Source organism: Dryobates pubescens, chromosome 2 (assembly GCF_014839835.1).
Source record: "Dryobates pubescens isolate bDryPub1 chromosome 2, bDryPub1.pri, whole genome shotgun sequence".
Lineage (NCBI taxonomy): Eukaryota > Metazoa > Chordata > Aves > Piciformes > Picidae > Dryobates > Dryobates pubescens.
In genome coordinates this window covers 12,090,021-12,115,127 of record NC_071613.1, presented here as the reverse complement: position 1 = coordinate 12,115,127, position 25,107 = coordinate 12,090,021, and the positions used below count along the sequence as shown (strand labels likewise).

General features: G+C 42.0%; 1 protein-coding gene across 1 annotated transcript in view; it reads right to left on the bottom strand.

Annotated features, from left to right (window-relative positions):
* LYPLAL1 (lysophospholipase like 1) overlaps nt 1-24,425 on the bottom strand; it is a 32,522-nt gene extending 8,097 nt beyond the window's left edge. Inside the window, exons 1-3 of the mRNA XM_009900074.2 lie at nt 24,320-24,425; nt 20,975-21,074; nt 9,526-9,695 (exon numbers count right to left, since the gene is read on the bottom strand). Of these exons, the coding sequence (XP_009898376.2) occupies nt 9,526-9,695; nt 20,975-21,074; nt 24,320-24,404 (355 nt within the window). The 5' untranslated portion in view covers nt 24,405-24,425. The remainder of the gene's footprint in view (nt 1-9,525; nt 9,696-20,974; nt 21,075-24,319) is intronic.
* Between the last annotated feature and the right edge of the window lie 682 nt (nt 24,426-25,107).

The window sequence follows — 25,107 nt, the reverse complement described above, 5'->3', positions numbered from 1 at the left end:
ACTCATAGATTCAAGAAGGTTGGAAAAGACCTCAAAGATCATCAAGTCCAACCTGTCACCCAAGACCTCATAATGTTGTAGTTTGAGCTGGGTGCCCCCCTGGTGCATTCACTTCCTGTGTCCAGAAGTCCAGCCCAGGGGGATGGACACAGGAAATTGTGTATTTCCTACCATAATTCTTTGCACCACTATAAGATCCAGTGCGGAGTCTGGCACTTCCTCTTTCCTTCCCTCTCCGAGACTTGGTAACTGGGGGAGAGATCTCCCGGCCATGGGCCTGATTAGGCCCAAGGCCACAGGGGGATGGGCAGTCTCAGGCCTGGCCAGCTGAGACTAGCCCAGCAGAGGGAGGGGGAAGAAGGAGCCCTGGGGGTTTTGCATGCACCCTCAGGTGGGGATGGGATCTTTCTTTGTCACTGCGCTTTGGGTTTTCTGTAACATTCACTGCTTTCTATTTAAACTTTCATCACTTTTGCAATCCGTTTGTCTGAGTCGTTATTTCTGCCTGTGGTGGGGAGGGGACCTGCCCCAACCCATTACATTTTTGGCGCCCAACGTGGGGCCAACTGCAGCTCGGATTGCAAAAGATGGAGAGTTTAAATTTAGTTCTGGGCGTCGGTTTGGGTTTGGAAAGTTGGGGCTCAGGTTTTGTGTTACCGGGGCGACTGTGTGAACTCCTGTGGGCTGCAGAAGGATAGCTGGTGCGTAGCTGATGGCATGGAAGCCCCTACTGTTGCTTGGGAACAGCGAGGGGTGGTTCTTTCTGTGACTTTCTGCCCAGGGTAGCTTAAGAATGCTCGAGTAGCCTAAGAAGGCGAGACCTGCCTTCTCCTCGTTCTCTGCGGAGCGGCGGGGAGCGGAGGAGGGGCAGCGGCAAGCAGAGCGTGGTCGGCCCGCGGCCGCTGCGGGGAGCGGACACCCGCGGCGAGCGGGCAAGCGACTGCTGGAGGTGACTCGGACTCTGCATCGCGGCGACAGAGACGGCGGGGGCCGGGCCGGGCCGCGTTCAAGCGGCGGCGGCGGCACCGCCCGAGCCGGGCTGCGTTCAGGCGGCGGCGGCAGCTGTAAATCTTTCCCTGGTGTTTTCGGACGTGTTCCGAAAATGGCGCCGAGCACCTGGCTCCGCCTCCCTGCTTCTTCAGTGGGCTGTGGCGCAGCTCCTCCCTCTGCCGGGGGTGGAGGTTGTGCAGCCGGATGCTGTCCTGCCTCGGTACGCGAGCGCCCAGCCGGGGGGTGCGGAGTGCCTCTGACATGCATCCGTGTAGCTTTGATCTGCGTGAAAGCGGTTGGCTGCGGCACCCTGGATGGATTGAAAAAGGCAGTCGTGGAGCCGGATTGTTCCGACTGGCCTGCCCCAGGGGTGGAGAATTTGCCGCTGAATATGAGAGTAAAGGCTTGGCTGAGAAGTTGTGAGGTATTTCCAGGTGACCAGGATGTCCCAAGGAGTCCACAAGGAATTCACGCTGCAGGAGAAGGACTGCGTCGCTGGGAGGTTCCATCACATGAGGAAGAACAACTGGAATGGACTGATGTTTGAGCCTGAATGAGAGACTGTTTGAGTGGATGCCCAGATGAAGATATGGACTCCGCTGGACATGTCGTCAGAAGTTTTCTGATCTGATGATGTGTTTGGGTGCAAAGATTATGGTATGAAATACAGGGGTGGCATGTTGTAGTTTGAGCTGGGTGCCCCCCTGGTGCATTCACTTCCTGTGTCCAGAAGTCCAGCCCAGGGGGATGGACACAGGAAATTGTGTATTTCCTACCATAATTCTTTGCACCACTATAAGATCCAGTGCGGAGTCTGGCACTTCCTCTTTCCTTCCCTCTCCGAGACTTGGTAACTGGGGGAGAGATCTCCCGGCCATGGGCCTGGCTAGGCCCAAGGCCACAGGGGGATGGGCAGTCTCAGGCCTGGCCAGCTGAGACTAGCCCAGCAGAGGGAGGGGGAAGAAGGAGCCCTGGGGGTTTTGCATGCACCCTCAGGTGGGGATGGGATCTTTCTTTGTCACTGCGCTTTGGGTTTTCTGTAACATTCACTGCTTTCTATTTAAACTTTCATCACTTTTGCAATCCGTTTGTCTGAGTCGTTATTTCTGCCTGTGGTGGGGAGGGGACCTGCCCCAACCCATTACACATAACTACTAAACCATGGCACTCTCATGAATTTGAGTGGCAGAGGTAGAAATTGCTTCATTACAGCACAGAACCAAGAGAAGAAGAGAAGCTACAGACCAGATTTTGATGAAATAAGGATTCAGACTGGAGGTTTATTTTAAGCAATACTTCTTCACTAGTTTCTCTCTAGCAGTTGCTCTTCATCTTAACAGTATTTCCTCAAATTGGTCAGTACAGCTTTAACAACAAAATAGCAAGAGACAAATGCCTGCACCAGCAGTACAAGGAGAGATAAATGCTCTTCTGTTGCACAAGGCTACACCAGCACAGCGAGAAATTGTCTTTGTATATTCTGTATCATCACAACACACTACAGACTCTTGCCTCATTTTCTTTCCATCCTCCCAGCGTATTGCATTCTCAATTTCTCCTTTCTTTAAACATTTCAACCTAAGAGTTACTTTAATCAGTTTGTTATCAGAAATTTTCCCCTGAGGCTTTCAGTTTACTTGCCATCCCTCCTAGGGACCTTCTGTGATTTACCTTCTATTAATGGTAACAGCAAAACCTTGTTCTACACATCATCTGCAAATAAGCTGACTTTGTTTTTACCTTCCTTTTATGTCCATGAATGGAAATACTATATACATGTAACGGTGTTCATGTATGAACATCAGCAAAGAGTACAAATGCCAACACAACAGCAAACTCCCTTCTCCACAAACTCCCTGAACACTGCTCCTGTGTAAACTGGTCAAACATGTACTTTGTTTCAAGCAAGTTTCCTCACAGCAGTGATTTTCCCCTTTTAATCTATCCAGGAAATTTCACTAATGCTAAACTTAGGGACTAGGAGAACTGCAGTGACTGGTTTACACCTCTGATAGTCTTTTTATTCTGTTATTCAGTAGCTGAGTATCTTTACAAGAACAAAGGCACCTTCCACTGTCTGGCTCAGCCACCACTTCTTGTTAGGAACACGAACCAGTTTGCTATCCAACTTTCTCACCAGCCAGAACACATTTTGAAATGCGCATTTAAGTGGTACAAGTTTTACCACTTCCTTGTAAAAATAAGTATACAATAGTTTCTAATGTATCAACTTGCAGTGGAACCAGAAGCAGTTGGTCGGGTGTTGGGTTTTTTTTGGTTGTTTTGGGGGTTTTTTTTTGGTAATAGCGAGGAACCCAACACGTGTACTTAAGGAATCATAATTTTGAGTACTAGAAGGAAGATAAAATTAATGAAAAGCCTCAAATCACTTTTTACTAAGAGGTTACTCACCTAGTGTGCTTTCTCGTTTGTTTCTGAGGATGACAGCACAGCTCTGCTGCAATGCCTACCTGTCTGCATAACTGCACAGCATGGAAGAAGAAAGAGAATAACCTGTTCTTTCTGTTCATGGTATTTATCATTTCAAACCGAATCACAAAAGGAAACTAGAAAATAGGCTAACATGAAGAATGGTGGTGCATACGACCAGGCTTCCTTGGAAAGCTGTGAGCCTTCAATTAATAGAGGTCTTTCGAAGACAACAGAAAAGCAATGGTAAGGATTGGCCTAAATAGAGCTGACAGATGAAGAAGGATTAGAAAATGTTGTTAAGCCTCACTCTTCTATGAATCATTCCTGTAGGGAAGACTGAAGAAAGTACAGGTTAATGTACACCCTGTGGCATGCCTACACGCAACTCTCAGGCATTCTAAAAGCCCATCCATCCATTTAATTTTGCACTGAACACAGGGATTTATTAAAGATGAGTAAGCATATGTTTTCAATAGAGCTTCTACTGAGGCTGACAAGATCAGAATTTGATTTACTACTTTTCTTCCCAAAGCCACCATCTGATGATAACGTGCTGACAATAGCATGGTTGAATTCTTTTTGGTTTTACTGCTGTGAGCCTTATATATTCCTCATCATCACTGTTGTTTGCTAAGCCTGGCATTCACCATGCAGATGGAAACTGAGTATGCGTCCCCTTCCAAAGACCCTTATTTCTAAGTATGTTAACATGGACACCTTCAAGACACCACAACATGGATGAGGGAACAGAGGCACTGTCAACAAATTTGCTGATGAGACAAATCTGGGAGGAGTGGTTGATGCCCCATAAGGCTGTGCTGCCCTTCAGTGAGACCTGGACAGACTGGAGTGTTGGGCAGGGAAAAATCTAATGGAATACAACAAGAGCAAGTGCAGAGTCTTGCATCTGGGAAAGCACAGCCCCATGTATAGGCTGGGAACTGACCTGCTGGATAGCAGACCAGGGTAAAGAGACCTGGTGGTGCTGGTAAACAGAAGGATAACCAAGAGCCAGCAATGTGCCCTTGTGGCCAAGAAGGCCAATAGTATCCTGGGGTTTATTGGAAAGAGTGTGGTTAGTAGGTTGACAGAAGTTCTCCTGTCCCTCTACTCTGCCCTGGTGAGGGAGCATCTGGAATATTGTGTCCAGTTCTGGGCCCCTCAGTTCAAGAATGAAGGGAGCTGCTTGAAAGAGTCCAGTGCAGAGCCACCTGGATGATTAAGGGAGTGGAACAACTCTTATATGGAGAAAGGCAGTAGGAGCTGGGTCTCTTCAGCTTGGAGAAGAGAAGATTGAGGAGGGACCTCATTAATGTTTACAAATATGTAAAGCATAAGTGCCAGAAGGATGGAGCCAGGCTCTTCTAATCAATGTCCAATGATAGGACAAGGGACAATGGGTGGACTAGATGATATTTTGAGCTTCCTTCCAACCCCTAACATTCTCCAATTCTGAAGAGCTGGGAAATAAAATAACAAGTGGTGTATCGACCTCCTGAATGATTTATGAAGGAAACAGAAACATTCATTTGTTAATATTCTTTACCAAGAGGTTGGTGGAACACTGGAGCAGGTTGCTCAGGGAGGTGGCTGAGGCCCATCCCTGGAGATACTCAAGATGAGGCTCAACAGGGCTCTGCATAACCTGATCTAGCGGAGGATGTCCCTGATTACTGCAGAGGGGGTTGGACTAGACGACCATTGGAAGTCACTTCTAACCCAAAACATTCTATGAGTCAATGAATGTGTCTTGCTTGTGCATGAAGAAGTAAAAGGAGTAGTAGAGATCTAAAACAAAAACAAATGTTCAGCTCGGGTGCAAATAGACAGGAGTAAACATTTTCCTTGAAGTACAAATGCAATGCAAGTTTACACTGGGGCACTGAAAATGAATGAAATGTTTGCTGGGATTATAGGGCAGATGGACTAACACTACTGCTTTGAGCCCAGAATCTTATGAGCATTATTTAGATAAACCACAAAGTCATGCATGGTGCAGAATGTAAAAAACCCTCTTTTTAATCCTAGTGCCAAACGGCAATATAAACCCATGAATTTACTCTGCAGGAGCAAGGTGGTGTGTCTCTAAATGAAAGACAACATTTGCCTGAGAAAGACAGAAGATACAAGGTCGGATGAGTGACAGCAAAAGGCTTAGAAGCCAAAAGACATAACCTGCCAAGACTGTAAGTGCAGTAGTTTGCCTGGCTTTTTCACGATTTATTGTGCCTTCTCTTATCTTCCCGTATTTACAGCATCCTCTTTCTCTGCGATGTTGAAGCCAAAGTATTTCCTCCCCATCCCATCCTCACACACACTGAGAGAGATGAAAATGCTAATATTTACAAGAAGCACAGAGCTTTCATGTTACTTCCACCATGGTTCAGTAGCTATGTAAGAAGTCTAGCAATAAACAAAAAGCGGTTGTGAGTTTTGTGTTATTGTTACAGTACAAGGGGTCAGGAATCACGCGTGTGTTCTCTGGCATACAGTCAAATCTACAGGGCTGTTATGGAAAGCTTATTTTCACTGGCTGCTTACACAAGTGACTACAGGTGGCAGAGACAAATGTGCTTGGATCAGCATTTCTGCACTACAGAAAAAGTGACCTGTAAAAGGAGGCAAGCAGCACTAAATTAAGAACAACAACAACAAAAAAGAGAACAAGAAGACTGCCTTTCACTGAAGTGTAGCTCACTGAAGTGAGCACTATCAGAATGCTCTAAATGTGAGTTTGCCATTTTGTTCAAGAGGCTCAAACGTACTCTTGGACAAGACTGTTGAAATCTTTGACTAGTTCCACCTAAGCAGAGTTATTTGACCTGCTTCCATACTGATAGTGCACTATATAAAAAGCCCTACAAAACAAGAAAAGCAAACAACCAACCACCACTTGAAAAACCAACTCAAGTTTTCAATCAGAAAAGAAAACATTGTTCCACGTTTCAAAAGGTGGTTATTTGCTTAACTAATTTAGCAATGAATCCAGGCATTTATGGAGAAGGGATACACACAGCTTTTTTAAAAAAGGATACTATCAAAGCTCTGAGTCTGAGAATTTAACTAATTTTATCATCCTCTTTTATCTCCAAAGTCAATATGAACCTCCTCACAGGATTATGTGCAAGGAGTGCTGTAGCCAGGAAGACTCGGAAGAGTAACTCAACAAGAATGTTTGGCTAAAAAGTGACTTTCATTATCAAATTCTAGAGATGACAGAATTATTTTTTTTTTTTTTAACAATTATATATTACAGTCAAGTCTCTATTCCCTCCTCCTCCAAGGTCGTGGAGATACAGAGAAAAGAGGAGTGGCATCAGAAAACCTGAACTCCAGCCTCATCTTTAGACTTCTGCCCTCAAAGCACCCACTTGTGAATTTTAGTGCTAACTGTGCTACCAAAACAAACAGCACAGGTTATAATTTCTTTCAGAACAAATGATCTTACTGTACCCACAATCTTGAGCCTTGTGGAAAGTTTGAATGGTTCTAGGATAATCATACCCCAGAACACCAGGTGTTGGGCTTCTCATTTTCCACTGCTTGAGAGTCAGCTCCTGCTTCCCCTCTCTTCCCACTTGCTCTCCTTTGCACAGTGCTCCCTCAGATCTTGCCTGCTTAGCCCACACCTCTGAGCTGTCAGCAGCTACCCACCTTCCTGCTTGCCTAACACCTCACTCACCCTCATCTAACAATATCTGACACTCATCCTCAGCCTCTAATTTCTAGTCTGTTATTCCATATAAAACCATAACCTTCAGTGTTGTTACCCTCCTCATACTCATTTTGTTTTCTTTCCACTCATTAAAACTCCCACTCATTACAAAACAGACAGTCCTACAACCCAGTTCTCCTTAACCCTTTAGCCACCTATTTCATGCCCTGTAACTACCTCTTCATGCAACTGCTCCGCTCTCTTGGCTTCTGTGACCTATCTGAAAAGGCTCCCACTGATCTTCAGACTCCCTAGTCCTCCAGCCTCTTCTCTCAACTATTCTGTCTCTACTTTACATAACAAAATATGTACCAGTATTTCCATTATGGACCTCCAACATGTCTCAGTATCATTGAGTGCACTGAGAAAACAGTCATAGCAAATTTTCACCTGGTTTCCTTTGCTACCATTGTTTTATTCACTTCACCTCAAGAAGGCTGCCTCCTCCAACTCTACGGCACTAGCAGTCACAAACCCACTGTCTGCTGCCTAGCTGTTACCTCTAGCCTCCTCTTCTTGTACTGGATAGATATTCCTGACTTTTTTCAAAGAGAAATCAGAAGAGACATGACAGGACTTAGGTGTCTGACATTCTAAGCAAGTGACCTTTAGTTCCTGTACATAAATTTTTCCCAAACTCAGGAAAATTTCAGGCCATTCATTTCATCTTTTCCAGTGAACATTACAGATTGGTGCAGAAATACTGACTCTATCTTCATTACCAAACCTTGGCCTCATATTCTCTTTCGACCAAAAAATGTTGCAAAGCTGCCAGGTACCTTTATAGAATTCCTAATTTCCTCTAAGAACCCATGCCAGAAGATGGGCAATTATTTCCATGAAGTTCCATCTAAACCAACTAAGAATGTCACATTCAGCTGACGGGGACTGGCAATACACCCAGGCTTTATGCACAAGAACCTTACAGGATCTCTAAGCGTCATTCTCCACTGCATCACACACTGTTTAAACACCAACATCAGCACAGAGAGATGGCACAAAATCCTCATGGAAGAACACTTAATCTTGAACAGCCAAACATCCACTCTGGATGGAGCTAATTCAGGGTTGCCTCATTTTGCTTGTTCTACGAATTTTAGTTACAAGTGTGAAGATGCATACATGTAGTCTCTGTGAGAGAGAGGCAAGAAAACAGTGCCTTACTCTAGGAGCCTGAAATCAAAGCTCTCTAGAGGAAGTAAATGTGATTATTCTGACTTACAGATGAGGAATACAAACATACAGAGATGAAGACACCCAAACAATCTATGGGCTGAAACAATCAGTGCATACCAACTTCCTTACTCTGCCTATGACTTGTTAAACAACTTTCATACTCCACAGTTTCACTAGTTCTAACTTTGAAGGCTACAGAGAAAAGAAAAAACTGTAGTAGCAAGTTGGATCTGTACACAGAACATCTCCCAGCTCACCCTAGAGAAAAGCACCTGCACTCCTTCAGCTGTTTCCAAGCCAACAGGTATAATACAGGAAACACAGATCAAAAAGACTGTGCTGACACCCATCCAAAACAATGCATTCTGTAGCCAGGGCAATGAGCCAAAAAGGGAAAGTAAACAGAGACCTTCAAAGAGCAGTGTGGGGCTGGATCAAGAAAACGTGTAGGCTGAATGGTAGTGACTCCACCATGCAGGATTTTGATGGCATGACTCAGCTGGCCATAAATTATAAGTTCCCACATTAAGAGTTTTTTCCCCAACCTGAAATAGTTTGTGGTCTAGGGATGAGACAGGGAGCCAAGCACTCATGAATTCCCATTCCCCTTCTAACCCAGGCTACCCCATTGCCCTCAAATCCTGTGACCAAATATCCCACTAATTCACAGAAGCAATGTGAAAGTTCCTGGAAATTCAGGGAAATTAAGAAGGACAAGAGGATTGACAACTATGAGCTATGACAGCTAACACTTTACTCATTATCAAATGTTAATCTTTAGTGATGTGTAACATGCAAATTTTTCCCCCATGAATTAACTTGACCCCAAATTATGAGAACAATAAGGAAAAGCTCATGGTTATTCACACGCTATACCCCCACTCTCCAAAATACAAGTCCATTCTTTTCCATTCTTGAAAAAGGCTAAAAGGAAACATTAAAACCAGGTACTTTTAAAAGTAAATCACTGCCCACTCTGTATTTTAAATAATAATTACAAATTACTATTTAAAACAAAAATAGTTTTAAGTTACACTTCTGAGGACACTGCATAAAGTTAGCCATGCTTCCCACCTGATACAGGGCTCTCCAGGACTGGCTGCTGAAGAGGCAGCTCAGCAGTTGCAAGGCATGCAGCTGAGCTCATGAGCTTTCAAGGATGATCTCTTAATAATTAAAATCCACAAAAACTGAAAGTAAGTTTCTCTTACCTATTAGTATCCTGTTCTTTGCAATGCCATTTTTAATCTCATCATTGATCAAGTGTGTAAGTGTCTGGCACATAGAATCAATACTTTCAATGTGTTCCGGAACATCATTAGAGATCTTGTATCTGTCAAACCACACAGTGGAAAGGGCTCCTCTCATAGGTGTATATGGCCTGGAGTGGTGGAAGGAAAGAAAATTAATGACTACCCAAGCAGAAGAGGCAAAGTCTTCAGCATACATGATAAATAAATCCAATTCAGTATCTCTCCAGCAAAGGACAGAAGGAACCTCTTGCAGGTCTAACTCCAGTCACACTGCATTTCCCTGCATTCAAAACGTGGTCTTTCAAGAATGAAGAGAGCATTTGGAAGCTATGTTAAAATGCAAGATTCAGTCAGTTTAATGTCAAGGTTGATTAGGTCAGCTAAACACTTTAAATCAACTCTGTCAAGAGCTGCTTAATCCTAAACAAAGTCAGGGCTGAAATCCACCATGGAATAGGACAAACTGAAGTAACTGCGAAACAAGACAGCTTGCTGGAGGTAACTGTATGGGATTCAGTTGTCTTATTTTTCTTGAAATTGAAAGGAGGTATTATGAACCTCTAGGTATTCACAAAAACTTCTTTCCTCTGTCAATTTTTCTTTAATAAATACAGCCATCCTCACCTTAATGGAGCAGGTATCTCATAAAAGTAAGTGAAAGAAATGCCATGCATTTGCCAGATTGTGAGACATGATACTCCCCCGCCACCATAACACTGTGTTGTCAGATTAGTATTTTAAATGCTTTAACATGCTGCCCAAATCTCAGATAATTAAGGAAGCTACAATTCAAAGCAGCCTTTTCTTTGTTTTTAACTAAAGATGATGAATAGAGCTCTGAAATCCCAAGAAAGGTGATCTAATTGCCTTGCAATGGCTCTACAACGTAATACCAAAGGTACTGTTATGAGATCAATGCTTCATCTCAAAACCAAGTCCCCCTAAAATACTTAATTGCAATGTTTAATCGAGGGACTCATTTTTCATTTTTACTTGAGCTCAGATGAGCTCAGATCAGTTTACAATCATTGCCTACAAACAGACAGCCTTTGATAAATTTGGCTGGATGTGAACTCACTGAAAATGCTAAGACCGACTTCTGTGCTCTCTGTTGGGTTTTGGGTTTTTTTTCAGTGCTAGGATTAAATAAAACCACAACTAACCTAAGAAAGCCACTATTTCAATTATTCTTAATGAAGGAACAAATTCTACCTTTATTAATACCAGAGAAGTTTCATAGATGTAAATAGCTATTCCTAATCCAGAAATACTGCCACTAGTATAAGCATACAAGAGATAGTACAGTATTTCCATTACTCAGTCACAGAAGTAAAGAATGAGAGAGAACACAGATTTTTGTTCTGCCCGGTTCCATGAACATGAAATAAAGTCCATGACTTAAACGCTAGGAAGCCAAATGTGAAGAAAGAGGTAATAAACAGCAACAGATGTATAAAGACACATGAAACGGTGTAGTTTTTCTGAGCCACAGATTCAGGAACGAGCACCTAAAACCTTCTGTTATTAAAAATGGTATCCAAGTATATAGTTTAGTACAGTGTTTGCTTTAAGTAGCCTCTCATTTGCTTAGTTCAAAACAAACCCTATACTTAAGCACCAGAATGAACACATTAACTATGTTATACAGGTTACTCACAGGATCACAGGATGTCAAGGGTTGGAAGGCACCCAAAGAGATCATTGAGTCCAACCCCCCAGCCAGAGCAGGACCATACAATCTAGCTCAGGTCCCAGAGGAACACATCCAGATGGGTCTTGAAAGTCTCCAGAGAAGAAGACTCCACAACCTCTCTGGGGACCCTGTTCCAGTGGTCTGTAACCCTTAGAGTAAAGAAGTTCCCCCTTGTGTTGAAATGGAACCTCCTGTGCTGCAGCTTACATCCATTGCTCCTTGTCCTAATTATCTATTATCCTTATATATGTCCTTATTATCTATTACAATAAGGTAACTCCTAAATTAAAGGACATTCAATGGAAATATATTGCACACCCAATAATCGAAACCTAAGTTTAACAACTTAAGCTTCATGGGGTTTGGTTGGTTGGTTTTGGTTTTAACTCCTCTTTAGCTTTACCACTGTCTCTAGGATTCTTCCCAAACGAATTGATCAACACCTGAGAAAAAAAGATTAGAAATTCAAAAAAAGTCAGTTTCTAAGGAGTCAAAAAATATCAACAGCATAATCAGTGGAGTTTCTGGAAGTCACTTTGACTACGTGATGTACAACAGACTAAGCACTTGGGCAAACAGGATTTAATTCACAGGTTGAGCTTCTCCCTCAAATGCATCAGTCCTGGTTAAAATGCTTGCCAGCCAGAGTGCTTAATTTTCTATATTTGTGTGAGAACAGATATGTAAGGTTTTAGTATTAATAGGGCAGACTGACCCAGGAGTTGCATGAAATGAAGATACGTATTTGTATTACGTTACAGAACTTTGCATTTACATTATAGAAATATTAAAACAGGTTTCCCCACAACTGAAAATATGGACTCATACAACTTATAAACAGGACAAACTCCATGATGAGATTATATTACGCGATCAGATGGCAAAACTCAGAACTTTCAGATGCTGCTTTTGCCAGTTCTTCAGTAAGATAAAGGCTATCTTATGCTCATAGGGAAAAGACTCCCAAGGAAATGGAGAAGATGCTTTCAGCTGTCTCAAAAACATTCTTGCAACCACTCTTGATTTCTCAGAAATGCATTAAAAATAACCTTTACATAAAGCTGAGAAGTAAGATTCTTTAATGGTTCACCCAACTGGCACATCTGTTTTAGCCATTCACCTTGTTCCTTAAATAAATCCCTTTATTAGCTGGCACACTACAGCTCAGACATTACCATGGTAAACAAATATGTTTGGCGTGGAACCATCTGTACAGGTCCAAGGATACAGCACAAAATTTTTTTCATACAATTAAACCACAAAAGGAAAAAAAAAAAAAATAAAATCCCTGTGTTACAGTGACATGAGAGGCTGGTCTGAAACACACAAAAGCAAAGAAATATGGAGTGGAGTGAAAACTCCATCCATTACCATTGGCATGGTCAGTTAAGGACAGCATCAGACCAAATGGTTAGCTTCAAGTTTGGATTTTTCCTTTTCTCAAGTTGAATCAAAGCTTAAGTCCCTCTCTCTGGGCATACCCAAATTCCAAATCTGTACCAATCTTTAAGAGACATTTGAAACAAAATTTCCTAGAAATTCCACTATAAGAGAAAAGAAGATGTAAAGGACGTAATGGATTTAGATTGGACATCAAGAGGGAGTTCTTCACAATGACAGAGGTAAACCCCTGAAACAGGTTGCCCAGAGATGTGGTGGAGGCCCCATGCCTGGAGACATTCAAGGTCAAACATAATGGAGCCCTGAGCAACGTGATCTAATTGGAGATGTCCCTGCTCACTGGAGGGGGTTGGACAAGATGACCTTTTGAGGGACCCTTCCAACCCAACGCAATCTGCGATTCTGAGATATGGCTAATATCAATCTCTCGCCACCACAATCAAGCATTTAAGAAACCGCAGGCACTCTGAGGAAAAGAATCCCTAAAATGCTTCCCAACATCCTCAAATCACTCTAGACCACATTTTCTGATTACTTTAGTCTTATTTGGTAATGGTATGAATTGATCTAGAATTGTTTCCTTGTGCATACACTTCTTGCATGAGACTGAAGTTTCACACAGATTCTACACACCTAATATTTGAATGTCTTAAAAGGAAACTAAAACCTGCATTATCTCTGTATTTGTATTTAATCTGTTAAACATCTTCAAACAGAAGTAATTTTCATTGATTTCACTGCAAAGTTTCAAAGTAATGTAGATCATTCAAATTTTCACAAACTCTAGATAGCTTAGCTTCTGCTAATTTGAGTTATGTCCTCATGATGAAAACATAAACATAAGGCTCCAAAGAGACCTTATTGTGGCCTTTCAATACTTAAAAGGTGTCTGTAAGAAAGATGGGGACAGTCTTTTTTAGCAGGGCCTGTTGCAACATGACAAGAGGTAATGATTTTAGGTTAAAGAAGAGGGAGATTTTGATTAGATTAGATATAATGAAGACATTTTGAACCATGAGAGTGGTAAAACACAGAACAGGTTGCCCAGAGAAGTGGTAGATGGCCCATTCACAGAAACATTAAAGGTCATGTTCAACAGGACTCCAAGCAAACAGATCTCATTAAAGATGTTCCTGCTCACTGCAGAGTGGCTGAACTACATGACCTTCAAAGGACCTTTCCAATCCAAACTATGCTATGATTCTAGAAGCAAGTCTTGACTGTCCTAATGCTGATGAAAAGTTTTTCCAATAAAGGCCAAATTACTTAAAAGTCTCAAATTCTCTCCTCACATGACCTCACTGCTGGTATTAGCACATCACAGTAGAAAACCTAGTTCATAATTCTGCTTTTTAATTCCCACTCTCTGCTTGAAGCAAGGAGGGAGAAGGTACAATGTCCGCCTACCTAAATCGGAAGTGCAATTCAAAGCTCTAGTCCAAGATATAGCTTACATCAAAACTGAGGTTCAACATCTTAACAAGGAAGCTTTGCAGCACTGTGACAGAGCAGAAAATGGGGCAGGAATTTGAGAAGTTCAAATTCTAAAGAAAACTTAAAAAAAAAAATAAAAATTAAAACCTAGAGAGTCATCTCCGTGAGGAACAGTTTCAGCTGTTGATAAGGTTGTTCTGGATGCATATTGCCAGAGAGCTAACTGAGCCAGTATAGAATGGTTGCCTGAAGATAATGACAGCTTTTTTCACTTAGGACAAATCTTATTAATTCAAGATAAAGAAAGCCACAATAGAAACTGGCATAACACTCAGCAGAATTCTGAGTTTGTTTCCATTTCTTTGATAATGCTGGGTTGGATTGTTGTTTGGGTTTTTGGTTGTTTTTTTTCAGGGGTATAAATTGCAGAGATTTGAAGTGATCAGAGGAAACAGTAACAAAATCACAGTGGAGAAAACCATCTATGACCTTTTCTACACACTCAGCAGCCAGCTTATAGTGGCTGCTTTAGGAATTCACTAAAAGAAGTGGCAGGACAGAAGACAGGGTCCAAACTGAGTTGGTTTTCCATTATGTGGTGCGAAAGATGCTCTGAGATTAAGAGTGGTATCTTTCACAAGCTGGTGGCAAATAACACTGAAGATAGATGAATGACACTAGCTAAGCACAGAAACCCCTAAAAAAGATTGTAAAGCAAGGGCACAGAATGACACACAGCTTAGAATCCCACAAATACTTGCTGGGGTGGCCATACAAAATTCGTTGTCTCCAATTCCTCTACATGGTTGAGAGAAGCAAAACAAGAGAAAGGATGTCTTAAGAGAGCAATGTAGTTAAATAAATTAGAAATCCAAGATTATTACTGTCATGTTCCACTCTGTTTTCCCCAAGTATGACTAAAGTAACTCTGAGAAATGTGTCTTGCATTCCACATGGTATTTCGTGTATGATGTAAGAATTACGTGTATGTGTGTTCATGTTTCCTTCATCTAATGGAAGAGGAGAAACAAGAGGAATATATGAAGTTTATCCAAGCATGCTTCCGTCATTATTATGCAGAATGTTACATTTCTACTTACAGAAGCGGATGAAAGAACCACCCCATGATACCAATGAAAACCCTTTCCATTTGTCCCTCAAACTTCCACCTCAAAAAGACTTCTTTGTGCTAAATTTATGAATGAGGTTAGGGCTTACAAAAGTGAAGGATTAATAACATTTACTTGAGCCAAAAATAGTATGATAGGCACCCTGCATGCTCCCCTACACAGCTCCGCCAATCCATTTCAAGTCTGACCTGCAGTACCCCTGCTGCTTTTCCAATCTGAGGCCTCTCACAAGTAGAGACTGCCAATGCAGCTGAATGGTGCCAAACTGTCTGGTGGTTTTGCGATATAGCCAAATGGGGACTACGATGAGATGAAACCCATTTCCACCCATGAGCTGAGGAAAGATGTGAACTTAGGTGAAGGGATGGAATACCAGGCCATATAATGCTGAACAGTTCCTACCAGCCACATACTCAGAGACAAGAGAAATGAGAATAAATTGGGGGAAAAAACCCCAACAAACAGCACAAAGACTTATTGGCCACGGAAAGGTATGTTGAGTGAACGTCAGAAAGATCTACAAAATAGCACAAGAAGTATTTATAGTTTACTTTCTAACTTGCAAAACAGAAGGACTGTCAGAATGGAATGCTAGACAACGCAAAGAATCTTTGACCTAGATTTTTAAAGGGAATTATAGAAGGTAAGGTATACTTATTAAAACAAGTAAAGCCTAAATGGTTTTAACTTCACCACGTTAGCTCCTGCAATGCCAATTTAAACTATCACTTTCTATTAAAAAAAAAAAAAAAGGTTAAATTGGGTAGTATTCAGTTCTGATTTAGAAACTCAATAGAAACTGAATGTTTAAGTCACAGTTGTAGCAGCTGAAACAGTATTTAGAGCTGCAGCCATCCTGACCCAAATAATAATAATAAAAAAAAAAAAGGAAACCCTTTCCTTTATTAATGTAGACGTGGCTGTAGGGATTGCATCAGCTGCTAGGACTACAATTTGAGCCTTTTTTTTTTTTTTCCCCTCAATAATTAGAGTTCTGTATTAGAATTACAAGGGATGGGAAATGGAACTCTGCTGCATTTAGGAAGTTTAATCTATGCACAGAAGCACTGATCCTGAAAGCAAGCTATATGATGTTAAAAGAGCAACTTACTAGAACAAGTTCTCTGCTCATTTTTTTTTAGTATCTCAGTTGCCTACATTACACGCAAAACCTCAAAATCTCTCTAAGCAACATCTAAAAATATGTTTTACTTTGCAAGTGAATTTACATGCACCGGCTACATGTGCTTACTCTCCAAACACATCAAATTCAGGTGCCACTTCCTCTCACTACATCATATTGAACATTTGGACTTCAAATCATTTGTAGAATGAACAAGGTTGGAAAAGACCTCAAAGATCATCAAGTCCAACCTGTCACCCAAGACTTCATGACTACTAGACCATGGCACCAAGTTCCACATCCAGTCCCCTCTTGAACACCTCCAGGGAAGGTGACTCCACCACCTCCCTGAGCAGCACATTCCAACAGCTAACAACTCCCTCTGTGAAGAATTTTCTCCTCACCTCAAGCCTGAACCTCCCCTGGTGCAGCTTGAGACTGTGTCCGCTTGTTCTGGTGCTGGTTGCCTGGGAGAAGAGACCAACCCCCACCTGGCTACAACCACCCTTCAGGTAGTTGTAGAGAGCAATAAGGTCTCCCCTGAGCCTCCTCCTCTCCAGGCTAAACAATCCCAGCTCCCTCAGCCTCTCATCATAGGGCTCATGCTCAAGGCCTCTCCCCAGCCTTGCTGCCCTTCTCTGGACACTTTGTATTTCTCCCTTTTTTATTTAATTATGCTTTTTAACATAAGCATTTTAATTAGAAAGGTTGCAAGGATTTATTTTTTTTAATAGTACATTGCATTATCTACATTTTACTATTCTCACTCAGGAAACAAGCCCATAGGACTTTCCAAAGTGATGGGGGGATGAGTGTGACAAAATGCTGCCAGCACTTTACCTGGTAATCATTCTCCACCCAGACCCTGCACATTACAAAAATAAAAAAGCAAACAAAAAAAATTTAAAAGGAAAGTAAATCTCTTTACAAAAGTGTAGCTTTTTACAGAGACCTATAGAGAATAGTAAAAAACAATTTTATAAGATGTAATTCAGCAATATTCTGTTAGTTTTACTCACAGAATGGAAGCATCCTCTCTTGTGTTTGCTGAAATTAATGCTGATGAAGCCAGAGAACATGTTTTACAATTCTTCTAGATTCTAAGGCATGCTACGTTTCCAAAATTTTCAAGCCTACTCACTCTTGAATCAAAACACATCTCACAGTCTGGTAAATGAAAAATGCATATGTTTCAGTGCCTGGGATAAAATCTTAGCAACACATAAATTCAATCCATCCTCTACAAAGAAAACATAAAATTTTCAGTGTTTTGTTCAAAAGCGTGAATTTTTGCTGCTTTTTAGCACTCTTATTTAATAGAGGTGAAGAATGTCTAGCACTAAGTCTATAGATCTATCTGTGGAATTATAGCCATCGAAAACATGAAGAGGTATTCCTGACTTGCAGTTTATCCTGCTAAAGCCTCTGGCACTGCAGTTGTATCATCAAACCTGCTTTTACTGGCATAACTACTTTGATGAAGAGGGTTAAATGTGTATGTGGTAAATTACCTTGGAAAAGACAGAAGTTTATAGAGTATGAACTACATCCACGTTAACAGCATTTTGCCAGAAGAGCATGTTAGCCAAGCAATCCTAATATGGTCTTGCCTAGCTTCAGGCTTTTCTTTGATTTCATCATCAGCGTAAAAGCCTGCTGGTAAGCTTTGCACTTTGCTCCTGTAACTGACAAGGCAGTGGCAGGTTGCACCACTCAGAGACTCTCACATCAACATAGCTTTCCACCTGCATGTTGCTCTGTCTCCATATGACCAAATACTGGTACAGAACCTTCTTCACCCTATTTGCACACCCACAACCATGCACCTCTACGTCTCTTTATCAAGGATGGTAAATTCTACTGTTGGTGCCAGAAGCATTTGGAATTCTTATAGAATCATTAAGGTTGGAAAAGACTTTTAAGGTCATTGAGTCCAACTGTAACCCAGCTACCATGACCCACTAAATTATATCCTGAAAAGCCCTATCTACTTGTTTCTTGAATACCTCCAGGGATGGTGACTGCACTGCCTCCCTGGGCAGTCTGTTCCAATGCCTGACCATTCTTTCAGCAAGGAAATTTTTCCCAATATCCAATCTAAACCTCCCCTGGCACAAGCCCATCTCCTCTCATCCTATTGACTTACCGGGGAGATCAAAACGCACGCATATACACACATACATAAAATCAAACCATATATTGAAGTTCCTAATGCAGATAATTATTTCAATGTCTGCCATCCAAGTCTGGAAGTTCTAGGCTTTGTTTTTCTCTTCTGTGGAATAATGGAGAGCAACTAAAACAAATGTTTCAAAAAAAGCATAGTGTGTTTTGGACACGAATAGGAAAACAATGTGAAATGGGGCTGTAAAGGCCTCTGTTATTTCCATTTCAACCAATATCTATCTTCACAAACCTCACTTCAGCATTGCTGCAAACAGTGGCAAACATTTTTCTAGTTAAGGGCATCTGCTTTACTTCACTGTGTCAGCTAATGATGCTTATCAGCAACAGAGGGCTGTACACTGATATTCCCAAGCGTACTTCATATTGCCAAAGACTAATAGGGTAGGGATTTTTTATACTCTGGAATATACAACCTTCCACAGCTTTGCTAAAAAATATTTCTGAAGCAACTCGTGCATGATCTGACCCCTCTCTGCTCTAGAGAACTCAGCTTAAAAAGAGTGGAATTAGCTGTTTGTTTGTATCTTTTAATTGCAACAGTATCCTTTTTTTCGTATCTGTTTACCAAGTACTGAAATCCAATACGTTAGATAACAACAAATTCCCTGTAAGTGCCACACACTTCAGTCACTTGAGTCGTATCTAGTCGGCTAATGGTTCATACATAGTTTACATCTCTAAATATCCAAAGACACCAAAATGAATGAAAAAAAGGATTGGACTCCAGAAGTGCAGCGGAGCAGGAAAGTGAAGCGCTGGCCTAACAGATATGGGCTGAGGTGCTCTGGCTGCATATGGGAGGACAGATCATTTCACAGAGAAGCAAAATCTCCTGCACTTCTCCAGTACCTGCTGCATTGACAGAGAAGGAATAGAGGCCATCAGTATGTAAGGTGTGCCACTGATAGCTCTAGCATCAGTTTAGCCTATCATCAGTGAAGTAATGAACATATTATTTACAGAAAATCATATTCACTACCTACTAACCCAAAACACACTGCTTCAAAGACTTGCACTCACAGCCCAATTTTTCTGTAACACAGTGAGCACATTCACACTCCAATCTCTCAATTGCTTTTCCTGCCTAAGTAGATCATAAAAATACATGGTCAAGGAAAGTTTTGGGTTTTTTACATACTAGTGACTGCCAGACAAAATGTGCTATAATACTTGTTTATATCCTCCAAGAATTTTTTTTTCTGACTTTCAAACCTCTGTACCTCGAAAGTCAGTGTAGAATGTCACAATTTCCTTTTCCTTTCAGCATGCATCCACACTTACATGCAAACTCAGAAAGAAAGGAAGCATTTTTCTAACTTAAGAGGTGCAGACACCTTAAAAATAAATAAGAAAAATTAATCATCTCTGAAATATAAGGCCACGTCTTTATGTGAAGGTAGGTGTCCAACTTTTAGCCTTTAGGTTCGACCTCATGAGCTCTTCCAGTCTACCACTGATCATACAATCATAGAATGGCTTGTGTTGGAAGGGACTCTAAATGTCTGCCATGGGGAGACACCTTGGCCCTGTCTAGCCTGGCCTTGAACACTTCCTGGGAGGCACCACTCACAGCTTCCCTGGGTAACTTGTTCCAGTCTCTCATCACTCTCACTCTCAAAAGAGTTTCTTCCTAATATCTAGTCTAAAGCTACCTTCTTCAAGCTTAAATCAAGCTTAAATAAAAAGTCCCTCCCCAGCTTTCTTGTATGCCCCCTTGAAACACTGGAAGGATGTTGTAAGGTCTCCCTGAAGATTTCTTTTCTCCAAGCTGAACAGTCCCAACTCTTGCAGCCTTTCTCCATAAAGGAGGCACTCCAGCGCTCTGATCATCTTTGTGGACCTGTGGACCTGCCTCTCACAGTTCAATGTTCTCCTTATGCTGGGAGCCCCAGAACTGGTCACACAGTGTGATTTAATAATGAGATTTTTGCTTGCAGTGAATTTCTCTTTGGAACAGTTGGATTAGGGTTCATAGGAGAAATGTGTATTTTTCAACTCCCAGTCTTTTCGCTGGTGGATGAAGATCTTTCACGTTCTACTTGCCAGGAACGCTGACCACCTTCAGAACTGAAACCTAGCATTAAACATAATAGAATATTTTAGTAGCTAGTTTATGGAAATTAATATAAGTAGGACTGTGATTGTGAATGTGGCTCTGTAATGTCATTACAACATACACTGGAGTATCCTCTGTTTATATCAAGGAGATGGATTTGAATTAGAGACTGGAACTTGTGTGAAGTCTTCAGCATTTAGAGTCTTAACCACTTAAAAGTTACAGTTCCCGGGCAGCAATGCCCTGCTGAGCCCGTCATGCCAAAAAAGCATATGGAAAAGAGGAGGAAGTGTTATGCCAGTCTGTACCAATATTCACAAGCATATTTTGAAGTACTGGACTAGAGTAATTGAATCCTACAGTTGAAGTATATTAAACAGTACCTGGAAGGAGCTGTTGGGTAAATGATTTTTATATGTTGGAAAGACATGTCTTGATTCAAAATTTGTTTGATCCATGTTCTTGCTCCTAGGCCAGTATCACCTGCACCACAGAGAGAGTACAAGAAGAATTATTTCACACATTCAGAAAGCAAACTAAAATGTCATTCATTGATAGCTATCTCAGACTGCTGGTAATAGTGACAAATAAAATACTGATCGCCATCCTAAAAAGCAAGAAAAACATACCTGCTGCTCCCTTTGGAGAAGGCTACAGAATGGTTTTGGTTTTTTTTTTTTAAATATAAAATGGTCAAACCACAAGAAAAAAAAGTATCACTGCCCTAAGCCAGGCTTACTGCCACATTACATGGGTTTATCTGAACAACATCACATAAGTATACCAATTTACTGGTAAAATTATTATAATTCCCCATGGAGATTTACTCTTGTTCTATCACTCAAACAAAATTCAGTGATCTTAATTTACACATACAACTAATGCATCTTCAGAATTAAAACAGAAGGCACGAATGGTCCAAACCATTCGTGGTCCAACCAGGTTTGGTTGTTTGTTTTTTTTACTGTTGAGCACAGTATAACCATTAAGTTCTCTGTCCTAAATACTCCCAGTGACAAATAAGCCATAAGCCATAAGGCTGTAAAAGTGACAAAAATCTTATTCTACACTACATTAAAGAGTATAATCATAGTTGTATCTCCAACAAGCACTTTGCCTATGTGAGCAGCACGGTCTGAAGACCAAACACACCTCCGGTTATTACTAGACACTCTTTTTTCCCCCAGTTAGAAAGGAAAAGTCTAGGCTTTGCAAGTACTTACACGGGAAAAACCCTCAGGTAGGTCAACTCACTCCTTTACAGACTCCTTACTGGTACAGGACTCATCATTTTTTTTACTTATTTGCATCTTCAGCTTTGCCAAGATCAGCAGAAACATTTACAGTTAATGGAACTACTTTGCCCATGAAAGGTTCACAGAAAATTCATTAAGTAAGAAAAAAAATCAGCTATGATCTTCTGCGTGTCATGAGTCCCCATAGTACAAATGCCCTGCAACGGCTGTGAGCCCCTGCATGCAGAGGTAATGCATTTTCATTTGGTAAGAACAGAATTCATAGGGGAAGAAGAGAGAGAGAGAGGAGACTAACACACCAAACAAAACCCAACAATCCTCTGAAAGGTTTGTCTGTCAGGTTTTGTTCGATTTTTTGCAACATATGCTTTATATATATGGACACTACTAAAAAGAAGTACACAGTGCACAGACAATTCTGCTTTGAGCTTGTTCAAAGACCTGAAATATTTTTTCCTTCTTCCTCAAGCAAAATGTGAATTATTTTCCTTTCAAATACAGTTTGAATTTCCAAATTATCTTTCTGTGCAAAGTTTAAACAATGCTGTCAAGCATTCCAACAGGCACCCAGGGAAGTGGCTGAGTCACTATCCCTGGAGGTACCTAAAAGAGGTAGTAGATGAGTAACTGTGTTGCTTAGGGACATTGCCTAGTGGTGGACTTGGGGCAGTGCTGGGTTAATGGTTGGAGTCTATGGTCTTAAAGATGTCTTCCAACAGAAATTATTCTATGCATGCTACTTACTACATGTGAAATTGTAAACCTAGGCCTAAATAACTATTGTACATTTGTTATGTTCATTTGCCTTCGCTGCTGAGCTATCAAATTTGATTCTCTACCTATATTTAAAAGACAGCACTAGGAATTTTCTAGTATTTTTCTATACAATTATGCATTTACATTCGCCACTTATAATTTGTCTGGCACAAACCAAAATGGATTCAAATCATTTGTGTGCCACTTTCCATCACAAGCACCGCACAGAAAGCTCACAATTCAGGTTTGCAGGCCAGCCTACAGTTGGAGCACTGCAGCTACTTCTGTTTTAAATGCTATTCTGTTGCACTGCTACACAAAATCAAATAAAAATACCCAACTTTATACCTCCCCATTGCAAACATTATGAATTAAATCATACCAAAAATGAAAAATTGTAGAGTACTTTAACCACATGTGGAATCAACCTCTAACCATAATCTTCCCTTACTCCTCCAACATGAGAGAAAAATTATTTCCTCAGGCATTAAAGCATTAGTGCTAACAGAAGAGCTAGACACATCTTATGAACTCTCTTTCATTCAACCCACGGAATTGGAGGAAAGCAAAATCAAAGTAGTTCATAAAAAAATGAAACCAATTTAATAAGCTTGTGCATCTTTGTTAAATTAAACAACAGCATCAACTAAAAGCAAAACTAAGACCAAGACTTTAAAGTTGAGCACATTGCCACATGCATATGGACAGCTTAAAAGAATTTAATTCCAAGAGCTATGATTACTAGGTTTTTAGAGTTGGGGTTTTTGGTTGTTGGGTTTTTTGTTTGAATTTGGTTGTGTTTTTTTTGAAAGAGCTATGGATGGTTTTGATTTTATTTAGCAGATCACAAGTAAGCTTTAAGTAAACGAATTAAAAACAAACAAAACCCCCAAAAATCCCACAACAAACAAACCACAAACAACAAAAAACCTAAACCACCACCACAACCAGAAAATGCATCCTCCCCTCCTGCCCTCAGACTCATCCAGGTAGCCAACTATCTTCTGCAGATCATAGAATGGTTTGGGTCGGATGGGACCTCCAACATGAAGATTGTTTGGACAGGGCTGGGACCTTCTGAACAAACAGAGTTCAATTTACTCACAGTGTCTTCTCAGTCTGGTTCTAAATACTCCCAGAGCCACTTTAATTATGAAAACCTTGCTTTCCAGGTGGCTACACTTCGAGTGGGAAAATGTTTACAGTATGTTCTCGAACAGGTTTGTTTTCATGGCCAAGAACACCAGGCTGGGGCCCGTAAAACACGCTCCAGGGTCGCACCTCAGGCTCCTGGAAGCCCGAAGGCTGGAGCCACGCTAGGCACACGAACGCTGATTCGCCCATGGCCTCTCCTCTTTCCCGGCCGGCGCCGCACCGCCCAGGGGAGGCTACAGCCGCCGGGACCGGGACACCTTGCGCCCCTTCCTCCTCGCTCTGCTGGCGCACGGAGCCTGGGGACTGCCGTGGCAGCGAGCCGGTCCTGCTGACACCCTCACACAGCACCGGGGCACCGCGGAAATTGAGGGGACCGACCCTGCACCGGGGAGAGCCCCGCCGCGCAGAGACAAGGAGGCGGCGACAGCCACCCCTGCCCGGCTGTCAGAGGGGTGCACCCCTGCATCCTTCCCCAGCAGGAAGCAAGTCTCGCCGAGCTCCGACCCCACCGCAGGGTAGCAGGGGACAGAATGGGGCCGGGAGAGGGGGGAAAGCAGCCACCTGAGCCGTGCAGAAAGATGAGGGAGGCGGTGTGCCTGCCTGCGGGGGACACCACGCTCCTCTGCAGCGATAAGGGCACCGCCATGCCGTATTCCGCTCTGCTCCTCCCGGCCTGCCTCCGAAGCTAGCGCGGACACCGCGCCGGCGCAGAGAGCGCCCCGAGCGCTCAGCGGCAGGCCGGAAGGGTGCTGCAGGTTTCTTCCAGTGCTCCGGAGTGCAGCCGTGGCTGCTGCCTGTAGGGGCCGGCCTCCCTACCCTAGACCGGAAAAGCTGCCACTTCTAATGCTGTTTCTCATTAGCAAAGTGTATTTACAGACCCCAGGCTTAGAAGTGTCCTATGGCAGGCAAACTAGGATTGAACAGGAAAGGCAGGGCCACCCTTTCCATGCTGTAGGTGTTTGTAAAGGAGATTACGCTTCAGCGTCACCAGGTGCACGGTTTCAAGATTAAAGGTTGGCAAGAGAACTGAGAGTAGGCAGGTGGCAGGAGGCTCTGATTGGCACCTTCGAGGCACATAAGAAAGTAAAGGGTCTGCAAGGGCCAGTATATAAAAGGGGTTAAACAGACATTTAAAATACTGACTTTAATCCATGACTTGAGCGCAACTGCTCTGGTGCTCTTCACAGTTCCTGCTGAACTGCTGTTAGGGGGATAAGGAGCTTTATTGTGTACTTTTAGCTAACACACATATTCAAGAGCATATAACTTACTTTTTTTTCCTTTTCTTTTTTTCTATTCTAGTGGTGTGTCAATTAGCCACCTGCCTTGGTACTTTTTGGTGGAATAAG